General features: G+C 36.1%; 1 protein-coding gene across 2 annotated transcripts in view; it reads right to left on the reverse strand.

The window, feature by feature from the left end:
• ROCK2 (Rho associated coiled-coil containing protein kinase 2) overlaps window positions 1-23615 on the reverse strand; it is a 95691-nt gene that overhangs the window by 24789 nt on the left and 47287 nt on the right. For both annotated transcript variants that reach the window (XM_021525398.3, XM_077782430.1), the window contains exons 3-10: window positions 20538-20638; window positions 14306-14443; window positions 11517-11777; window positions 5812-5956; window positions 3339-3477; window positions 1611-1702; window positions 648-807; window positions 2-65 (exon numbers count right to left, since the gene is read on the reverse strand). In XM_021525398.3, coding sequence (XP_021381073.2) covers window positions 2-65; window positions 648-807; window positions 1611-1702; window positions 3339-3477; window positions 5812-5956; window positions 11517-11777; window positions 14306-14443; window positions 20538-20638 — 1100 coding nt within the window. The remainder of the gene's footprint in view (window position 1; window positions 66-647; window positions 808-1610; window positions 1703-3338; window positions 3478-5811; window positions 5957-11516; window positions 11778-14305; window positions 14444-20537; window positions 20639-23615) is intronic.

The following is a 23615-nucleotide window of genomic DNA, read 5'->3' on the forward strand; positions in this document are numbered from 1 at the left end:
CCTCATTTTTACTAGATTGCACAGATTCATTTTCTCTGCAAGACTGAGAGGAGTCACTTAGCAACCTGTCAAAAACAGAAACAAATCCCTCCAGCTCTTACTAAAGTTTTCAGCAACTCTGGCAACCTGGTCATTTTAATCAATTCTCTCAAATCTCAATTTGTCCTATGTTGCTCTCAGAATGAAGCTTGTTTCATTTTGGTATTAATGCATCTTTCTAATTTGAATTGTTCCTTAACAGAATGTCTCCAAAACTACAGCAGCTTGTAATTTTTAATTAATACAATTATTTCTTGATTATTCAAGATGAATTCTAGAAAGTTGTTATGTTGTGTAAGCTTCTAAAATAACTAATAAAAAGCCTTTTTAGAAAAAAAATTACAAATCTATCAGAATTTTCACCCTAATTGATTTTTAAGGTATTGTATAATTTTGTGAATATAAAAATACACTGTTTAATCAGTTATTGGAATAATTGAAAGTGTAACAAATTATTTTACTCAAACTTTTCATTTTGTATCTTTACAATTGGACATAAATTAATATAATGCAAGGAATAAATTATGCATTTAGAGTGAAAAAAAGAAAGAATGTAAGAAAAATTGTGCAGGTATGCTTTTAAAAATGCATATTAAAGTATCACATACAAATTGTCTCTGTAATAGGTAAATCCTATGAAAGGCAGCTGGTTTCCCACGAAGGCTTTGGGGATTGGAAAGGTTTCCACGTCTCCCTTGTCATCCTCAATGTCATCAAAATTACTGCTATCTATATCACTGCTAAGCTCAGGAACAACAGGAGCAGCAGCTATAAAAAGGGGAAAAAAGATGAATTTCACTCCAAGATTCAGTCACTTGCTATATACAGGTATGTCTCTAGTGTTAGAAGACTGTATTATAAGATATCCTTAAATAACTTAGAGTTAAATATGTATTAACCAGGCAGCAGATCTGGAAATATTACTATGAACCATTTTTTCTAGAACAATCTATTTTTGTATTCGTTGCCTAATGCATAGACCATCTAGTATGCAAGACATATTGCTCAGGTAATCACACTTGAGAATATAACTTTAAATACAGTAATAATTTTAAAACTTCTTAGTAAATATAAAACTTTAGAAGATATGACAAGCTTATGAGAACTGAACTACTTTGCTTTTTTTACCTAAAGCTATTAGGTTCTCAATACCTCACATGAAAAGCAGCAAAACTGACAAGACCACTGTCAAACTCCTGCCTTAACTATCAGAAGATTAAAGGAAAAATGAAAGAAAACAAAAAAACCCACCTCAAAAGAACAAAAAAACAAGAGAAACAGAAGCTAACATACATTCCTTTCAGATAAAATTCTGAACCATCCAATTCCATTGTTTAGAATTGAAACATCTACATTAAAAACATGATAAAGGTGAAATAATTCCAGTAGGAAAAATGCATATTTATTAACCCTTCCTCATATAAGGTTTCATAATACAAGTGATAAATATGAATGTCTGAGCAAGATTCTTGATAGATAGAAATTACTTTGTTTATACAACTGGAAGTTTATTTTAATTTCTACTATTGTAAATACTGAATAAAATAGAACTTTTAACCTGATTTACTTACTCTCTCGAATGTTGTCCCAGTTCCACTGATCACTTCTGAAGAAAGGGTGATGCTTTATTTCTTCAACTCCATTTCTCCCAAGTCGCACATCCCTAAACAGCCATTAATCCGGAGTCACATTAGGAAAAATAGCTGCTTTTGCTTTTTTTAAATGCTGACTTGTTCATAAGCAGCAATTAAACTTTCAGTAAAGATTGTCTGTGTTAGCTACACTAACAGTCAAACAAAAACAAAATTTAAAAACCACCAACCACTAATCTGTAGTTCCTTATATAAAATTTACTGATTCTTAGCATGCACTCTCCCTGTGACTGCTAAAACGTCCAGAATCTGGAGTCTGCCACGTGGGGAGTAAAGCAAAAAAGCGAGCACTGAGGCAAAAACTAAGAAGAAACTAAAAACACAAACAAAAACTCAACACCCTTGGGGGAAATAAAACTGCAGAACTTTCGTGTCTGCCAAACCACATGACAGACCATAAGACGCAAGTGAAGGAAGGTCTGACTTGCTGCACAGAACAGTTATTCAAAGCTGGACTAAAATAAATATTCTAAGAATTCCATCCTCTGCCCCACAACTAACCCTGACACGACTCTTGCTGATATTTGCCATGAAGTAAATCTTAAGTGCAACGAGAAACTTTTAGTTTGAACAGGAATCTCTCTTGAAACTACGTAAAAGAACAGGACATAAAAACAATGCATGGAAAAGAAGCCATAAATCACAGAGTTGATGTTTAGTCCTTCTTTAAGTGCTTCAGCAGTGATCACACAGCATCTGTTTCAAATAAATTGCTCAAGCCCTGTGTTAAATATAAACAGGAAGAGGGACACACGTAGTACAAGTCCACCTTACTACATTTACACTATTAAATTCTAATCATATTTTCTCTCTACCCTTCAGCTACTAAAGGTGAAAAATGCTGTTAAATAAAGCACATCCTTCCTGACCAACCACAGGCTTGCTCAGCAGAGCAAACAATCTCTCTTCGAATGTAAAACCCATTATAAGGCATTTTGTTTTCCTAATTCCTCCTTCTACAGCGGCCGGATGCCCTGCTCCAGCCAAGTTCAGGTGACCACAGGAAAGCGTAAGAAGGCATCATCGATCCAGAGTTAACTGGGGACCTACCCTGTTTTTTTAAATCAGTGAAATTGAAGATTATCTCTGCTTTCTGAAAGTAAACAAAACGTAATTGCTCAGGTCAAGAACAAGCTTACACAGCTTAATTTCAATAAGTGGCTTAGATCCATTAAGGGAAACTTCTAGGATTTTTTTTTTTTGTAGCCAAAACAATAACATTGAAGGTTTGTTAGTTATATTTACCAATTAATGCAACAAAGCAAATGAAAAAAAAATTCAGTAAATACATGCTTACTTTCAGAAAAGTACTTCCTTCCACTTTTTTTAAGTAACATCCATATAGACACTGAGCAAAACAATTTTGTCCTTGCCTCTGAGGTTACTAATTACTTTCAGCATTACAAGTGTGTTATTGCAATTTGAAGGATTTGTCCAGTAAAAACTGTGTTGTTAACAAGAGTTGTAAGAACTGCTCATAGAAATAAAATACAATACCAGGAAAAAACACCTCAAAAGGAAAATTAGAGAACAGTAGGTTTGGCAGAAGAGATTTGAACAGAGATCAGGAGAAGTAGGAGAAGGAATTAATTTTTACAATGTACCATCCAAAATAAAAAACAGTGCCAGAAAAGTATGTACACTTACCTATCAGTTAAAAAGGCACAGATAAGGTTCTTTGCATGCTTAGAGATTTCCACATCATCAGGGAAATGCAATGAGTTCTTATGATCCATAATTTTACTGTATGTTCCTACTAGTGAGTCTGCATAAAAAGGAGTATCGCCTGAAAATAAAACAGTAAACTGGCTCTGATTTTACATCATGTTTAAGTTATGCAAGTTGAATAAGACAGAAGAGATAATGAAAAGTCTACAAGCAATTTACCTAGAAGAGTCTTTTATTAAGAAAAAGAAAAAAAATGGACATGCAGTGTACAAGTAATGTATACTACTAAAAATATTCCTTCCCTAAAATGTCTGTGTTATAAACTACACCATTTTCCTTCCTGTCTATCCCTACCAAAATTTTGCCTGGTGAATGACATCTTTTGTTCTGCCTTAAAGCTCTCATATATTTTCTAATTTACATAATGGCCGACACCCATAGGAATCAATCTTTAAACATTCCAAGGATAAAACTAAAACTCATTAAAGATTTGCTCATGCACATTTGTTAAAAGGAATCCACCAAAGCTCTCTGAAGACCATTTCAGAGGCAACAGGTCTATGTTCCCTAAGGCATGCCAGCTCTGAGCAGGAGCCCTCCAGTGTGTTACCACACTATTAAACCCATATTAATAAATCTTGCTGACTGAAAATTACATCAGCTTGAATGCCCATATTAACATGGCAGGTGGCTTTTAAAATAATAAGACTTCTCATCCAGAGGTTTCTAGCCTAGGCTGTAGTTAAAGATATTTGCAAAGGAATTAGACTTAAGAAAGGTAAAACTGGGGCAAGTGAAAAGAATAGGCTGTGATAAAGGCAACTGACAAATTAACTGGCAACATTCTTAACATAGAAATGGTTTGGGTCTGTAATCAAGAAGCTGCAACTTTCACAGGGATCCTTTCTCCCAACTAATCCATAGGTTTAATAGAGAAGGTGAACAGTCACATGAGCCAGGCTCTTTCCTTGGTTCTGGTGTGTTGCATGCAGGCAGGAATCACCTGGCACTGCAGGCTGTGGCCTTCCAACGAGGAACCAAGCATTTCAAAACCATGAACGTGAAAAAATGTACAAACAAACCAATGGACAACAACCATTCTGCTTTTGTTTTGTCTCTTTCTGCCATTTTATAGCAAAATAAGAAATTAGTATACAGCAGCTTGAACTTAACTTCTAGACTTTTAGCAAATTTATTACGTTGCCATAACAGTGCATTGCAGGTGGGAATCACTGGTATTTGCTGTTGCCTCCCTCTTTCCCAGCCTTCCTCTTCATAATCCTCTTCTGTCTTGGAAATAGCTTTGATTTTGGCCACACCTTAAAACTATCTTAAGTCACTGAACTAAAGTTAGGATTCATCCTGTGACCAATATTTTACGGTTTAATTGAGCACACAATAAAATTTTAATTTTCATAATAAAATTACCATTTTCATTAGTTCTGTGGTTTTATCACCAGAATAACAGAACAGTTTATGTGCTTTCTTTGAAGTGCAAAGTTTTGGAAGAATCTGATACGAAAGTACAGATAAAAATAGATACTTTCTACCAATATGTGGGATATGGGGAAATGAAGTAATATTTTCCTCCTAGATACCAGTGAGGGGGAAAAAAACAGGCTTTGAAATGCAGAGAAAATATTCTGCTATGCCCAATATTTTAAGAACTGAATAATTTTATTTACTACTAAATTTGTTCATGAGAGGCTATTAACTATAAAACATTCATGAAGTCAAAATGATGTAATTCTGAAAGAACTGGAAGTAGTAATAGCATCATGTTTAAGTGCATCTCCTGTCTCAGCATGCGAGAAACATCAAATCTGCAATATTCCCAGAAAATGCTGATTTTTAATAATTGTATGCTCAATTCCATCCTTCCATAATCAGAATTTTGCTACCAGACTATCATACTGATCCTCACTATATTTTAAGATGCAGATGACTCATCTCCTGAACAGATTATATTCTATGTTCATTGCCATAGCAGTCCAGTGTATTTTACTAGAAAATCCTGACTTAAGCACAAAAAAAAAAAGAATTGACCCATACCCGCACTTTGACCTAATAGAAGACAGATGTGCTGTGGAAAAGAAGGAGAAAAGAAAAGAGCAGGCCTACCCTTGCCTTTTCTCTCACCTCTTGTGTCCCTGCAAACTCAATCCTGACTGAGGTGGCACAAATGTAGTGAGGTAGCTGACCCCAGCTAAAACTATTCTAAGAATTAGTTTTAAGCTGAACCGAGTCAGGGAACTAATCACTGAGCAAGCACGCAAACAGCTGTCGCAGCGTGAGAGTGACAGAGAGCAAAGAGAACAGCAATGAGCCACAGCATCAGCCAGAAGTTAGAAGCTGTCAGTGAGGTACAAGCAGCCTCCATGCAGCAAAGTGCAGCTAAATGCACAGGGAAGACTCAATCACAGTCTCACTAGCAGAAGAAATCATTACTTACCAACTAACATCTCAAAAAGGAAAACCCCTACAGACCACCAGTCACATTCCCGTCCATAGTAGCCATCACCCCCCTGCGATTTCAGGACTTCGGGCGAGATGTAGTCGGGAGTCCCCACGGCCGTGTCGCAACGCACCATTCCTGTCTGGGCAACAGCAACAACACAAACAGCTCAGCTCAAGGGCCTTCTGAGCATCTCTTTAACCAATTTCTCTGTTAGTAGGACAGAAAATCATTAAAAATATAGCCTGTAATACTTTGTTTGAGGAGTGTGTTTTAAAGACTAATTAGAATTCAAGAAGCAATATGGACTGAAACATTTCTTGGTAATGTGCTTACCTCTGCCTACTCCATAGTGATTTGACTTCATCTTCTCAAAACTCACCAATTTTATTATTTTTACTGTTGGTTTTAATCTGAAGGTACACAGCATATCAGACTGCTCCTTATCTCATTGAATTCAGGGACAAATTTTAGAATAGCTTTGATGAGTTATGAATTCTAGGCCCTACAAAGCACATACCCAACAATTTTGTCTAATTCAGCCAATAAATCAAATTATAAGTAAATCTGTATGCACACTTTGTTTTTGTCTATATATATAAAGAAGACTAAAAGGAGAAGCTATTTTTAATGAATAGCAAAGTTTTTTTTTTTCCTTATTAACATATTACCACAATTGTATCAATGAAATGATTGCTCATACTCTGCTTCACACTGAGAAACTAAAAATGTAGGGACTGACTGACGCAGAAGCATCAGTCATCTCTGCCATCATTCTGATTCAGAATTGTAAGTCTTGTTTCCTGTATTGAAATTCACTGAATTCACTCCTAAGACCAGATGGATGAATGAAATTAAATCCTTGATGAAGTTAGAGGAGTATCAAAAATACACTTACCTTTTATTCTGTTTCCTAATCTGAAGTTTTATCTAAACCATTTTACAAAGGTTTTTAGTGCATTTTGCCATCATCATGAATGGCAATATGTATTTATTTTGAATATTAATACACAATTTTAGTAGCAACAACTAAGTTCAAAATACATATTTAAAGAGAGAACCATTAGATTTTGGAATTGTACTGATACACAAAATTTAGACACCACATTATAATATTCTTTCTCCTATACAATATGAACTGTGAAAAGCTTTTTTTTCTGTACTAGAACAGAATCCAGAAAGTCACTAACCAGCCAACAAAAATTAAAGGGATGACTACATCTTGTAAAGACCTACAGAATATTTCAAATGTCTTCCTGGCAAATGTCTATCTTCTATGACTCCAAGCTAAAACTGAAACATAAATAAATTTTAACTTCTCAATTCCAGAATGAACAGCAGGCAAACTTTAGCATTCTATACTGGATAAGACAGCACATAGCTTATTCATACTGGGATAAGAAAATGAAGTTAGCTCTTTCCAGAAGACCGATTGTATTCATGAGACAAAGAAAAATACAGGCAAACATATTTTAACACTACAAAATAAACTAAAGCTCAAAGACTCCAGGAATCTGAAGTTGACAGCAGTTGAAAATGGATCTAGTACATGGCAAGGAACAACTATTTGATTATCCTGCTTGCCACAGCACTCTGTACACTAACCTGCACAACTTCTCTGAAGTTTAAGCCTCTCTTTGCCTTGAGCACAGGAGGAGTCACTCTAGGGTTATGTGGTTCTGCTCATCCAGTAGGATTGTGGCAACTTAATGAGGCTCCAGCACTGGTGTGTGTCTATCTCTTCCTTATCCAAACACACAATTACAACAGGGGAAAGTCTGAATCTTTGCTCAGTCAAGTCTGGCTGAAACCACCTGAATCCCTTCCTGGGTAAGGAGATTATTTAAAAACAAAGTCACCAAAATAGTTCTGATAGAGTTCTCTGAAGTCTGCAGCATCAGACACAGCTTCTCTCCCTTGACACCTAAGCACTTAATAACATCCTATTTCCCATCTCTCTATAACTGATCCACCAAAGCAAGAATACTTTTTAATATGTTACACATGTTGATATTTTCTGAGTTTTTAAACAAACAAAGTAAAGGCTGTGCCACAACTGAGCCAGACCTACACAAATCAGATGGCTGCTATGCAGCAACAAGGAAAGTATTTTCAGAAATGTTCCAGATGTTAAAGAACTCCATGTAGTAACACTTTGAGTTTTCATACAAGACGACAAAGAATTGAACAGTAAAACAAACAAAAAATACTTCTACAGAAGAAGAAGACTTTGAATGCTAACACCAGGCTCAAGAGGCCACAGCCCTCTGAACCACATTAAGCTGGTTCTACTTATTCCCCATAAAACTCTCTACCTTCTGTCTCAGGAACTAACCTAGAAATGCGTTTACAGATCACAGAACAGCCTGGCTTGGAAGGGACCTGAAAGATCATCTGACTCAACCATATGACTCAACTCATAGAAAAAGGAGTTGATAAAAGATTATCTAGCAGCCTGTGGAACTCCATCACAAAATGGGCATTCTACCAGGTCCCTCAGGAGGCTGGCCAATTATCACCTAAATATGAAACTGCCAGATTTCTGTTCTGCTCATTTACACACGTCTTCTTTCAAAGAATTTGATACCACAGTCAGACTGTGATCTCTGGCATCAAAGTAGAGTAAATAGGGATATGCTCTCTGTCCAACAGAGCACCTTGGCAGTCCCTGCATTCAAAAGAGGCTTAAATGGTACTGTTTTCTCCAGGCAATGTGTTACTCCTGTGTTTCAAACACTAAGCCTCCATGCCTGAGTAGCATACTTGCTATGACAGTTGTCATGCAAAGCTTCCTGTGTTTTACCTGAAAATTTTCTCATCACCTCAAAAGATTATGGTGGACCTTGGAACTCAGCTCCTTCAGCTATGTGAGAGATGTACAGTGCACAGTCTTAAAAAAATAGGCTCTCCAGGAGACACAGCAATGTTCTCTCAGCTCCTGGCAACTTGGAGGTGAGCCTGTCGTGTTTCCCAGCATCATTCAGCATTATTATATTGCTGAAGACAAAGCCATTCAGGTTTCATCCTCAGGAGGATCTCCATCAAACCTGAAGGACTTGATGTCTTGAACCAAGGCTGACAATCAGGCTTTCATTCCCTCAGGAACTTCCTTCCAGTAAACAAGAGCTGGAGGGTGTTTGTGTGGAAACATGAGGACCACACACATCAGGTGTTAACAGCAGACAATGCACTGAGGCAGGAAGGGTCCAGCAGAGTCCTCTCCACTGGACAAGCTCAAATGATAAAGAAGCTGAGTTCCAAAAAGAGGAAAACGCTGCTTCTTTCAGCTAAACTGCCTGGGCTGAGGCAACAATCCCAAGTGGCAATCCCAAGAATCCCTTCTTTTAGTCACATCTTTTTCAAAAGATACTCTCTGAATTTGTGCTCTGCTGAAACCTCAGTCAGCACAGGACAGTGCTTTGATGGTAACACTGGGAGCTCTTGGCCCTGCAATACCCACGAAAACCAGCTGCTGTTTAGTTTGTTACACAACACCTGAGGGTTAGACAGACTGGTGAACCCGGTCCTGATCTACCTAATATACCTAAATACCAAATAAGGGAACCACAATTCCTACTAAATTTTTGAATCCAATGCCATTCTTTATTCAACAACAGAAATACTCACTCAATGATACAACTAATTTTAAAAAGCCAAGACAAACAATGAAAAACAATGCCACGAACCCTCAATTATCACAACTGAATTATGAAAACAGAACAGTTCCTTTTATGCTGGGAAAGATCACTAAAACACTTAGCAACTCTTTTCACAAAATTGTAAGGAGGAACTCTGCTGCAAGTGTCTGTTCTGGCCTGGCCTGGCTGACTTAAGCAAACATTGAACACAATTCCACAGCAAAGGTCAGAAAAATTCCTCAACAAATTGCACTAAAATTTTCCTGGGCTCTCAAAAGCATAAGGAAGATGCTAATAAGGCTCACAACTGCTAAAAGAGATCTAAATCCAAAAAATAAGATTGGGTAAGCATATATTTTTTACAAATCAGTCAGCCAACACCAATATTATATTTACACAGCTGGGATGTGTTCATGTTTTGTAAGAAGTAGCATGAGATTTGGAGACAATCCAGAACCTCTCAACTTCTAAAGCTTCCTGTAGAAAAAATTTTTGCCATTCCACTGAGTGTGAGAAACAGAAAGAACTGAAAATGTAATCATTTAAAAAATTAACTTCTCTAGGAGATCACTGGTCCACTGATGATGCTCCATCTAAGTGGAGCTCACTGTAACTTTATGAGAAACACCGATGTATTTGTCACATTTAGTGTCGTCATCTGCATTTTAGTATTCCATTATTTTAACAATAGCAGCAAAAATGAAAAAAAAAAAGTAAAAGGTGTAGGTCCACCATTTCGGGGATCCCTAAAACAGCACAGAGGATCTTTTGTTGTCCCTTCCAATGAGCAACAGATTCCCTTATGACATTACAATCTATTGATTCAAAACAAATATTAATATTTTTAAGGACCAAATCAAGAGACCAAGTACTACTTTTGATTTTTTTAAATTAAAGTAAATGCTGTCCTTCAAAATACAGGAAAGTAAATCAACAAAATAGAGGTAAATATTAACTCTGCCTTTGGACTAACAACTACAACATCAACAAATGTGAAAACACTGAACTTCAATGAACAGCCGCAGTTGGACAATGATAAAATTAATATATTGTCATGTGAAAAAAACCCCACCCTAAACAGATGCAGTACTTCTGGATAATGCTGAAGAGACATTAAGTTAATGCAAATACAAATTAAGTAGATAGCAGAAATTATATCAAGCACTCCCTAAACAATACAGAAAAAACCCCAAAACATAAAAGCAAGTACGCTTAAAAGGATCACTCTTGCCAACACTACTAGAGAAAACTTTCAAAGATGTAAATCATAACGCGCATTCATATACAGTGTTTTTTGTATATGTTATAATCTTATAATTTTTCATAGGAAGAGTATATTCTGTAAATTACAGCTGTAATAACACTGTCAGGCAAGATTCTAAGAGTGCAAAGTACAAAGGTAGTTTTATTTTCAAGTTTTTTTAATAATATAAAGTACCCCGTTAAAAATATTCTTATACAAACTCATTAGGAAACTGTATTTGGCTGTACATGGCTAAATCTGGACAGTTAAATAATTTTAGTTGACATCTTGGCATCCTGACAAATAAGTAACAGATCTTGATCAATATATCATATACCACTGCTGCCACACTGTGACCTCATTTGAATGACCACTAGAGGATGCTATGAGAACAATTAGATAAAAGAAAAACACACAGAGAATGTATCTTGCCTATAAAATAATTTAATTTACAAAAAATGTAAGCTTATGAACTGTTCCAAGATTATTAATGTTGAAACTAAGAGTTATCTTGTGAGCTTTTCAAACATTTGGCAAAAAAAATGTATCTTAGAAATTCATAAATGCATATGCCTTAAAAAATAGCAGAGAGTAAGTTTACATCCTTCTTCTGTATGAGAGAACAGTTTGTAACAGAAAAGGTTACACTATTTAAAATACTCTAATATTTAAAAATAGGAAAGAAGAATCAGCTTTCCAACCAAGTAGATCATTAGATGAACATTCCTCTGGATATTATACTTCATAAGAAAATAACCTTAGATATAGATATGTTAGAATTACAGTTTAATCAATGGTTAATTTTTCAGCTGCATACTTACTTCATCCATTTTCATGCAAGTGCCAAAATCTGCCAGCTTCAGATGCCCATACTTATCTAAAAGCATATTGTCAGGCTTCACATCTCTGTGTATCAAGCCCATGGAGTGAATTGCATCAAGAGCAAGAACAACTTCAGCTGTGTAGAACTTGGCCCATTTCTCAGGCACATCGTAATTGCTCATAAGGTTTACAAGATCTCCACCTGGCATGTATTCCATTACCATGTACAAATATTTGTCATCTTGAAAGGCACAAAATAGCTGCAATGTTAAAAAAAGGGAAAGGAAAAAAATGCAATTACTTTTCAGACAGCTAGGGAAAAGAATAAAGCTCTTTTTCTTGAAGTTTCATTGAACCTGAGAATACGTTTTCAAGATTTCTTTTAATATGCATAAAAATACACTTTTCTATTAATTATGAGAGTACCTTGAAATTTACTAACTTCTGAACTCCCTCATTATATTTTTTGAGAAAGTAAAAAAATATTTCCTGATTATTTTAATACTACAGACATCCATCCATCAATCTGTCTCCATGTTTCTTGGCTTGAAGAAGTATTACTGAGTCAAAATGCAAAGAATCAAATCTGCATCAAGGATATTATGTTCTGATTTGAAAATAGCTCAACAGTGAGCAGCATCTTATACTGTTTCCAAACTTTCTAGATTATAAATTCCTTATCTCTGTACATATTTGCAAAGTCACTGCTGACTTTGTCCTAAATCAACACATACTGAAATAAAAAATAAGAACAAAATGTTCCTGAAGAAAATTAACACAATTCAAAGAAACTGTCCTTAACAATAAAATACTGATCTGGTATAAGTGGCAGTCAGTATGTTTCCTACTGGCATGATAGTGAAAGTAAATCCAGTCTCTTTAAAATGTATTTCAGACCTAGAGTGCTGAAGTTCTAGAGATTACATTCGGTGCTCACCAGGTCTGAAAATAGCCTAGTCCAGCAAAAAGCATTACTATCAAATGTTCAGTGACTGTTGTGAATCTCCCTGAAAGTCTCACCTTATTTCTCAGGGAATACTGCCTTATTTTAAAAACTAAAAGCATTCACATCTTTCAGTAACATGCAAAATTAAAAGGCAATTGAAAAATAGGATGTGTGGAAAGGATGAAGTCAGAATCAGGGAGACTGTGGAGGATGAGGAACTGTGAAAGGCAGCTATGTTATTATGGAGATTTGACATTCAGATTAAAATTACTTGTATAACTAGTGACACAAGACCTAAATCAGAAATACATGTTTTAAAACATATATGCTGCACTGTATTTGTTTGCACAAATGGATAATATATGCAGTATATAGTATAATAATCCATTGGTTCATTAAAATCCAAATGAAAATTCAAAATAATCTCAATTTTGTCACAAGTAGAGATATTAAAATAATAACAGATAACAGCACTATGTCTTTATACAGCACTTTTGTTATTGCCCTTAAAGGATTTCATTAAAAAATTAGTTTTTAGATCTAGGGCTCTTGTTTCATTTATTTTTCACATTAAGCACTAGACAGAGAGAGGCAGTGTGATCTGTCCCAGTTTCCAGATCAGAACAGGACCTACATTTTCTTTAAACCAGCTCAGTGTCCTTCCCCACTGGACCACATCACCTAAATATATCACACTAAGACACATAACCATAGAAGGCAGAATTGCAATTACACTTTAGTTCATTTGCTATTTACAAATGCAGACACACATATATATCCTGCTTGTGACAATTGCCTTTGAAAATCCACGTCATGCATTTCTCATTACTTTCAACTGCATGTGAAAAATAGCTCCTGACAATTACTGTTACAAGAACAAAGAACTAAATAAAAAAATCCTCTATTTGTTTAAATACTTCTGCTGAATATAGGCAAGAGCACAAATCATGCTCAAAGAGTAAAAATATCTTTGTACAACTAAGGTAAAGTGTTATTAAAAATATATGGAAAGCCTAAAGTCAGTCTTATCAAATATACAGAAGCATAGCAATATATATGAGAGCATTGAAATTAATTATTTTTAAAAATTAAGGACTAAATTTCTCCAAGCACACTTTCACCACTCCTTTTGTTAACTGGTGCAATTTACCAGTTACAACAAATGGCAATAATCAGTACTGATTGTTCCCAAAGGCATAATTCACATTACAGCATCTTGATGACACGTCATGAGACAGCTGCAAGTGACGGTGTCCAAGACCAGATGAAGAAATCAACTCTCTGTTCCCTGGGCATGCTGAGTACTGATGCTCAGAACTGACCACTACGAGAAGATGGTTTCAAGGAAACCCATAAGGGTTTCAAGCCCCTGTCTTGCAGGAGACCAGGACTGCACACTCATCCATATACCAAACTGCAGCTGAAAAGACACTCTTAATACCAATTGCCTGTGATCAACTGACTGTATCATGAGGAAAGACTGGAAATAACAATCACATTTGTTTCTACATTCCTATACATATTTTTTCACAGTTGGAAAGATAACTTCCCTATTATTCCAAATAATTATGTAGGCATTTCAAAAATCTCCTTAATTCTGTTTTATGATGCATTTGTAGAACTAAAATGCAAATTAATCTACTTTTTAGCACAGCCAGATATATAAAACTTAGTGAAATTGCTGTAAAAATGTGGTTTTTAGAAGTAAAAATCTGAACCTAAATCTTGATTTGAGTTTCAATGTAAATTTAAAACCAGCTCAAGACTGGGAAGTATTTATGGCCTCAGCATCATTACTATTGCTATTGTTGTTATTATTTTACTTTTACACATCTTCCTTACCTGAACCACCCACGGGCTGTTGGCAAAGGCCATGATATCTCTTTCTTCCCAGAAAAAGGCTGAATCTGATCTCTTGATCATTTCAAATTTACTAAGGAGTTTCATTGCATAAACCTTCTGTGTCATTTTATGGCGAACCTGTTGGTTGAGAAAGAAGAGAATCAGCCTTTTTAAAATGCCTTGTTAAAAACCTGAGTACTAGCATAGTACATTTCTGCTATGTGCAAACTGCTTTCTGGGATGTGATGCCTTCAGGTCTTCAAACACACAGTTTTCTACACAGTAAGGATTTGAGAACTTCCAAGCCTAAAAAGAAAAGTTTAACAGCTGCTCAAAAAGACCCACCATAGCAGGAAATAAAGTCTAAGTCTGCTTTTGTTTTCTTATTCTGAGCACTGTCTAGCCATTGAATTCATCCATATTAGAAACTGGGCAAGCAGTCTGCTTGAGCCTCTGCCAATTTTTATTTTACATCAAAACATGATTACTTCTATTTATTTTCCTAAACAGCTCTTAAATTCATTTTAAATTGTGCAAAATTAATACAATAAATCTTGTTGGAAAACTGGAATTAAAGCTTTTATTACAAAGTCTGAAAACATTTTTGAAAACTTCATCTAAATTCAGACATGAAACCAAATTCTTAAATTGCACATTGCAGTCATTACTCAGCTAAGTGATCATGAGACATTATTTTATGAAAAAAACTATTAAATGAACATGTTTTTAACATTCTTGAGTGTTTCTTAAAGAAATCAAGGTGAGACGTATTCAGCTATAAGAAGTTTGAGCTATCAGGACCTTAAATTTCTGCCTATTTTTTTCCTGCTAAAATAAAAAAATCCAGTGGACTAGTTTGTGACATCGATTCATGAAAATTGTGAAATGCACCAGAAACTGAAGTTATGATTTTCTGGTGCATTTAAAACCTCTCACATCTAGTAAATAAAGCAGATCTCCTAACCTCTTAGTTTTGCATAATATCTGAGTTTAATTATGTTACATGAAAGAATGTTTAATAGGTTTTTCTGAAGAGCTGTAGATGCAGGCATGACACCTGCAGAGCAAAGCTTCAGAGAGCAGAGAAAGCTTCAGGAGCAGGAGCTGCAAAATTTAATATTGCTGAAGGAACTGAAGAAGCATCAGGTGGAAGGAGTAATCTTGGAAAAAGCAAGAACATGAACAAAAAGAGGATTATTTAAGGAGTTGCTGTTCTTGAAATTGGGACTTTTTGCCTTCAAAATATACATGCAAAGGTTTTATTATTAGTATCTTGCATAGTTTAATACTAACAAGCAACCTTCTCTACAATTAGATCAAAAAATCTCCAACTAACACCAGAACAGAAACATGGTATCCATGTGCATTAACAACTCTATGAGCATATTTTAGCCATTAATTAGTCAACTAGTGAAGGTGTCCTAAAACAGTATTTTGAAAATTAACTTCTTCCCACTGACTAATCCCATGTGGAATAATTTACAAAGACTTGGTGGTACACCACAAACAATACTCCCCTAAGCAGAGCTTTTGTAATCCTGCCCAAAGCCAGAAGAAACACAAAGACTAGAAACCTCAAAAAGATACTGGTCAATTGAAGGTGCATTTTCTGTGAAACTTCATATGGAAGCTCTGCAATGCATTTAGTAGTTTACAGTTCCTAAAGTCACTGTGTACTCTTGCCTAGGTGCAGTTAGAGTAGCTACCTGCATTTAGAAAAACAACTGTCTCCCATGACTTGGGTTAAAAAAATTCTTGAAAGCACAGTCTGAAGGAAGCTCATATACAGTAGAAACAAAGAGGGGTGGGGGGCCCAAAATCAGTCTGTCCATGTGTCTAAATAGTGCCAATAGGTTATTGGCTAAATGGTTTCTTGAGAAAACTTCAAGATAGGCTCTTTCTCTGTACCAAAGCAAAACAATAACAAGTACACTAGCACAGCCAGAGACTAAGTATGTCTTGGCACTCTTTGCAGGTGAGCAGACCTACCACTGACATTCCTCCTGCTATCAGCACCACAGCCCCTGGAGACAGCCTTTTGATTTGCCAGTCACTGTGCTCTTTACTCAGAGCTATATTTGTACATACAGATATTAGCTCATACAGCAGATTATTCATGTATTTAACTGTCATGTTTCAATTTCTTCCAACTGTTAAAATGAACTGCCAAATTTAAACTGCAGCTCACCAGAGTAACTCTCAAAATAGGTAGGAAAATCCCTTCATGCCATTAGCACTGAGTAACATGGCTTTGTTTAACTCATGAAAATGCATCAAGAAAAAAGAAATTCACTCTACTCTGCTTCAACAATCTAATACTTTCAATAAACAAAATGCCTCCATAATTTCCCCAGTATTCACATGGGAAGACAATCTGTAGGCAAAGAAAATAACACATCCATTTGAAGTGATCTGATTTAGTACACTGTATTGGTAATTATACTGTCTCTTTTATGACTTTGAAAAAAATGACGATCCTAGAGTGGAGTTTTGAAATGAACTCTATGGCTTGAAGTAATTACAGGTATCCTAGAATACTTAATAAAGCCGTAAGAAATGACTACTGACAGGGTATCGAAGTCCATGTTCTGACAAATTTTCAGGTAATAAAACATGACTGTTTTATCTGCTTTACTACAGAACTGTACATCAGCAGTGGATGGGGAATTAAATCTAATAAACAAAGCACTTAATGAAGAAAAATAAACCAGCATCTGTTTACACAGGCCATGACAATCACTGCTTTGCAACTCTAAGAAATCAGACAGTAAGGACTGTCACCCAGACCATCCTGCAGCACCCAAACACAAGGAACTATTAACTTTGCTTTAGTTTTCTCTTCCAGTACATGAGCAGGTCAGTCTACTGTGTCACCGCAACATTACAGTCCTTCATGGTTAAACCTGGGACAAGGAACTAAGGATAAGTTTCAATTTCAAATCAAGATGATTTTCCACAAGTGAAAACAAACAAGAGGAACTCAGGATGTGCTTTCATAAGTAACTGTTTCTGCATAAACCAGAAGTAACATATTAAGCAGCATAATTCAATTTTTCTGTCAGCCCTAGACACCAGTCACCTTTATTCACGGCACTGCGTAAGAGAGTAAGTGATCTGGCAGCTGGCAGTCATTTTCTTAGCTTTCCCCATCACTACAGACCCAGCAAAACCAGAGACCAGAGCACAAGTGTAGAGTTTAATACTTCTAGATTTATAAGGAAATTGTTTCTCCACCACAGTCAGATGCTCAGACCAGAGTCATCTGATCTCTCTTTATTGGACTATTATTAAAAATTTTTGGAGGGGAGAGGAAGAGGAAAAAATCAAGTCTTAAAAAAAAAAATCTAGCTGTAAGACACAACAATAGAGAATGCATTTCACTTTCTTGACAGAATCTGGAAAGCTGATTGCTTCACATTAGTTCCTTAGCAAGAAAATGTTATACTGGAACAGAAAACTATGGGAAAACAAAATTAAATTAAAGAGGTTATAGCTGACTATTTTATGCAGCAGACATTACAAGCCAAAAAATGAGCATACTAATATAATCATTAGTAACATATAATAAATTTTTGTGCTACATTTTCTATGCACAATAACACACACTGATAACACAACATTCATTAATTAACTCATGTACTTAATCATGTTTTATTTATGGTTCTTTCTGTATTTAATCCTCACTGAAGCAAATTTCTATTTTGATCACAGAAAGTGTTGCAAAATATTTTCATTACTGCAAATCCATCATCTGCAAAAGTGGTGTCAACCTTTTGAATGGAGTAGGAATATATAGAGCTTAGCTCAATAGTTTAAACTTGTACCATACCTTGTGAGGCAAAAAATTGAGGTATGTATGTCCACATCACCAGCTAATATTAGTTCAGATCTGCAGTTGTATTTATTAGCCCACTGCTTTTCAGCTGTAAGACTGAGTAACATTATGATTTCTGCTTGTATTTTTACTCTACAGAAAAAGTGTTCTTTTAAATTGACATGGAGTACAGAAGAGCTTTATATGAAGACACAGAAGTTTCTTTCCAAGGATTCTTGCTTTTTTTGAAGGGCTTATTAAAGATTAAAAAAAAACAAATAAACAACCCATGACAACAACGCAACCCAAACCCCATCATTGTATGACCAGGTTACTAGGCATTTTATCATGACATTTTAATGGTCAGGCAAATGAAAAATAAAAGTTTGTCTTCAGATCCATCTAAGTGCCCAAGTGCAGTATGCACACTATGAAAAAACATCTCTGCTTAAAAATGTAAACTGTGTATGACATGATGAATTAAGATAAAGAGTTTCAAGAACAAATCAAGACCTTCTACTTGAAATTAAATGTTAAAAAGAAAATAAAAATAATTTAGAGAAACCCTTCTGTTCTTAAGAAATACACATATGAAGACAATGTATTTTCATTTTTGAAAGTACATCAAATATACAGGTCTCTTGGATGCTTCCAGGAAATGAGTATGACATCTAAAAATGGCACATGACTTCTGTTATTGGGACTTGCACTTTTTCATCTCTGACCCCCTCAAGAAATGGACAAGGAACTCTGCTATTTACAACTTGATTTTTCACTGACTGCTCCGTGTGGATTAATATAAAGATACAAATGTCTAATAGAAGACTTTAAAATAAACCATTTGATGTGACTGTCATTGAAAAGACATGGAGTAGACTGCTTTCTTACAAAAATCCTGCAACAGCCTCTTCACAAGAAAGTAAGGTTGTGCTGAAGGTTTTGTTTTTAATTTCTTGCCTACAAAGATATAAAATCATACAAGGAAATAAATATACATAATAATTCTTTAAAGTCTTGCTAGAAAATGAGGATTTTTGGAAATACTCCACTCTATAGTTCACTCACTCTTCTGGAGAAAAACAAAGTGAACATGACCCTGATAGAAAGAAAGGGAAGAGGGTGCTACATTCTCATGTTACTAGACTTGGATGAAGTTGTCCTAAAAAGTGACACTGATTAATAAAAAATGCTGATTAGATATTGCTATCTGTCATACTAATCACACCTAAATTTGCAAATTACCCATGAGTCATGAAAATAACATTAGGCTAGTCAGAGGTTTTTTTTCCAGTTTCAACAAATTTCAGCAACACTAATATGTAAATTACAAATAATTTTATAAATGCATCATAAATTTATTGCTATTATACACTGTGTCTCCTATAAGCCCTTCACAGCTTAGATCTTACCACATTCCTTGACAAAACTCCAACACATCTTTATATTTGCCAAAATGGTTATACATTACAAGACAATATGATTTTCCCAGCTTCCTAGTGCAAAATTACCACAGAGTAGTAAAATGCCATTTCCAGGTTAACAAGTACAAGCAAAAGGATAATTTTTGTTACCTTGTGGTAATAAGATAACAAGCTTCAATTGTAGCAAATTACTTACTCCCCTTTCCATTGACTTGCTTCACATCTCTCTTCCTCTAAAAATACTCACCCAGAAAATCACCCTAGATCAGCTGGTGCACAGTTACCTGCTAGCTCACGGTAACTTGTCCCTAATGTTTGCATTCTAGATTCTATCTGGCACTTGCATCCAATGCTTATTTCAAAACTGACATACCAATCCATCTCATACATATGTTTACATTTTTGTGCCACTTATCAGACAGTAGGACTTCCAAGTCCTGGAAAAATCAGAATTAAATGAAAATCAGACTATATGTGATACACCAAGTTATTTTTTGTAGTTTGATTACCTTTTTTTAATAACATAATTTCTCTGCAATAGAAATTTTAAAAGTAATCCCATTCATACTTTAGATATTATATTGCATGCAACGTCAAGGGGACAATGTTATGGAAGGAATCTTTTAAAAATCCTGTGAGTCATGTCATTTAAAATACAAAACAAAAATCTTTTGTCGCAGTGTTCACCTTCTCTTTTGTAGAAGGTTTCAGACATTATTATACAGTGATACTTGTGGACAAAAAGATTTACAATTGCCATGAACTGCCTTTTTGATTTTGATCAAAGGATAGAAAACATTCCTGAGGTCTTCCCTTCCTATCCATCATATTTTAAACTCAGATTTACTGTTTACTATGCACAGAAACAATCTCTCAATACAATGAAAATTACACTTACTCTTTTTAAGAAGAATTTTTAAATATAAAACATGAAGACTGAAGAAGGTTTTAGCTAAAGTTGTCAATCTGTGTAAACATTAAATCATTACATTCTTACCAGCTGCACTTCTCCAAAAGCCCCTCTTCCAATCACCTTAACAACATCATAGTCTTCAGCTTTCATCTGTAAAGCTCGGATTTTTTCCACAATCTTTTCATCTAAAACAAATCAAACAGAAGTTGCGGTAATGTATGCATTAACAGAATACAATTTTAGCTATTCATTTATTTAGAGTAAAACAAAGCTATTTTTATTCAAATGTTTAGAGCCTTCTTGGTAATTCTTGAAATCTGTAGTCACTATTAATATTCCCTTTCATTATTCTTTGGAAACCATAAACTATCTACCTTTAGCTGTAACCACTGAAATATAGTTCATAATTTGCTGACTCTCACTTCACACCTCTAATAATCACTCACAAGCTTATGGGAAGACTCTGGTAATGAAGAGAGCCAGAGATGCCTATCTGGAATTTTCAACCATTCCTTGCTACCTGCTGCACTCCCAGGATCCACTGACACTTCACTGATAATGTCAAGGTGGATTACATGATACACAAAAAGCACTGCAGGTGCAACCTGCTCCTACACACCTGGAGGGTTCAACAGCTCTCACAAGGCAAGGAATGTGGCTCGGTAACCTTCATGTACAACTGCAGATCACACAAAGATCTGGCTCATCCACTCACCCATTCCATACAAAACATTGATTCAAGTTTACACATATGTGTATGTAACTGCTGGCCATCTCAGAGTGCTTTTTGGGTGCTCACATGTGTACTTCTACACTTCTTAAAATGATGTCTACAATGCTCTGTTCAGAATTCTGCAGATAAGCACTGTCTGTCAGTATGTGTCTTATTGGCAGTTGTGAGAATCTGTACAAGGGAAAACAGTGAAATTCTGATCTCTGACAAGTTCTAAAAATACACAAGGTCCTAGACTTTTGTAAATGAGCCATGCTACGAATGCATTCCCAGCTAAATGCATTTTTAAAATCTATTCTTTTTACAAGGACAAAAGATAATGGAATCCATAATATTGGAGGTAATCTGAGGCATTACAAGCTCCTACACACACTTAGAGAAAGAACAAAACAAAGCAAAACGGGTGGCTGGAGCAAGAACTCTACCAGGGAAGAGCATAAAATTGTATGAAAAGCTGTGGATGCTAATATTCAGAGAGGGGTAGAGGTTTATACTGCAAGATCCCTATATAGGGCCAAATACCATGGAATTTTATCCCTAGAAAGGCATTAAAGAGGATGTCAGATCTGAATACAGGGGAGAAAAGTATCAGAAATACAGTTAATCCAGCATTAAAGATGACATGGTCTAAAGGAGTTAATGATAAGAGCATCTAGTAAATAGCTTAACCATTCCTACATATTCATGAAGAGCAACTTGGCAGGTTACAAGGAATCCAAGAGACGCCTGACCATCAGGAACACTTCTTCCAAACAAGCAATAAGCCAATAAGGCATTTTACTGAGTCCTATCAGCCCTCAAAACAACCACCTAACTGATGCTGGACAGAGCTCTCCTTCTGCATAGAGTCCTCTGAAATCAAAAGGTGTTAAAGTACAAAAATTAGCCATAAGAAGAGGTACCTGTTTTTCAGTTACGGATTGTATCAGTATCTGTGTGTGTCGTACAACACAACACAGGGATTTCAGTAGCAGGGACCCTTATGTCTAACTAAGAGTGCAATAGAAGTGGACAAGGAGGCATGCTGATTTATTACTCACAGACAAGAATGAACTGATTCAGGAAGACAAAGTCTGTGGCAGACTTGGCAGAAGCAATGGTAAAATGGTGGAATTTAAGACTCGAACAGACCTGAAGAAGGAAAATAGCAGACCTTGGACTTGAGGAGAACAAACTATGGCTCGTTTGGAAAACTCACTGGCAGGATCCTGCAAAAAGATGCTGTGAAGGGCAGAGGAGTGGGCTGATCTTCAAAGATGACATGTTCATAGCACAAGAACAGTCTGTTCTAGTTAGCTATCAAGCTGTTCTAGTTAGAAATCGAGCAGGAATGGCAAGGAGCCAGTCTGCCTAAATGGGCAACCTCTGCCTCAACTCACCACAAAAGGTAAACGTTTGGAACATGGAAGCTGAGTTGGGTTACCCAGCAGGAACCTCCTAAACCAAAAAAGATAGAATTAGGAAAGCCAAGCTCAGCTGGAACTGAAACTAGCCTGGATTATGAAGGGATACAAGACACTCTATAAATACATTGGCCATAAAAGAAAGACTGAGGCAAATATGGTTCCACTGCTCTCAGTGAGGGAGGTGATCTAGTACCAGGGACATCGAAAAGATCAAGGCAGTCTATGCCTTTTTTGCTTCATTTCACTCTCAAGCCCTGCTCAGAGGCCTCCCAGCTCCAGTGAAGCAAACTTGGCATATGTCCCATCTTGAGACAATACAGGATGCATCCAGGTGGGCTGAAAATACCAGTCAAGACCATTACAAGGCTGTTCTCTTATCACCTTTGAAAGATCATGGCAACTTGGGAAGGTGATGACTGGTAAAGCACAAATGCCACATCTCTATTCTAAAGGGACAACAAGGAGGCTACAAGATGGAACAGCAACCTGACCACACTGCCCAAGATGATCATGGAGAAAAATACTTCAGAAATCCACTTCCAAGCACATGATGTATGTGAAAGGATAAGAACAGCCAGAATGGATCTAGAAAGGACAAAGTGTGTTTGACTAACCTGATTTCATTCAATAATGACATGTCTGTCTTGATGGACAAAGAGAAAGCAGTATATTTCCTTGACTATAGCATGACTTACAACACAACATCTCAAAGTATCTTTATAGCCAAACCATGCTGACATGGACTGCACAGAGGAATTACAAGACAAGTGGAAAAGCTGCTGGAGTCATAGCCAGTGGTTTTAAGTTCAAAGCTGACACACTGGAGGGTAGGATGGCTTCTATGAGTGACCCAGACAGCATGAGTAACGAGTTGACAGGAAGCTCACAGTTCAACAACAGCAAGTGCAGAGTCCTGTAGCTGGGATGAAACAGCACCACAAAACAGAATAGGATGCACTCACCACCTAGAAGGCACCATGAGAAAGACCTGACAGCCCTGGTGGACAACAAGCCAAGCAGAGA

This window comes from Lonchura striata, chromosome 3, assembly GCF_046129695.1.
Source record: "Lonchura striata isolate bLonStr1 chromosome 3, bLonStr1.mat, whole genome shotgun sequence".
Classification (NCBI taxonomy): Eukaryota; Metazoa; Chordata; class Aves; order Passeriformes; family Estrildidae; genus Lonchura; species Lonchura striata.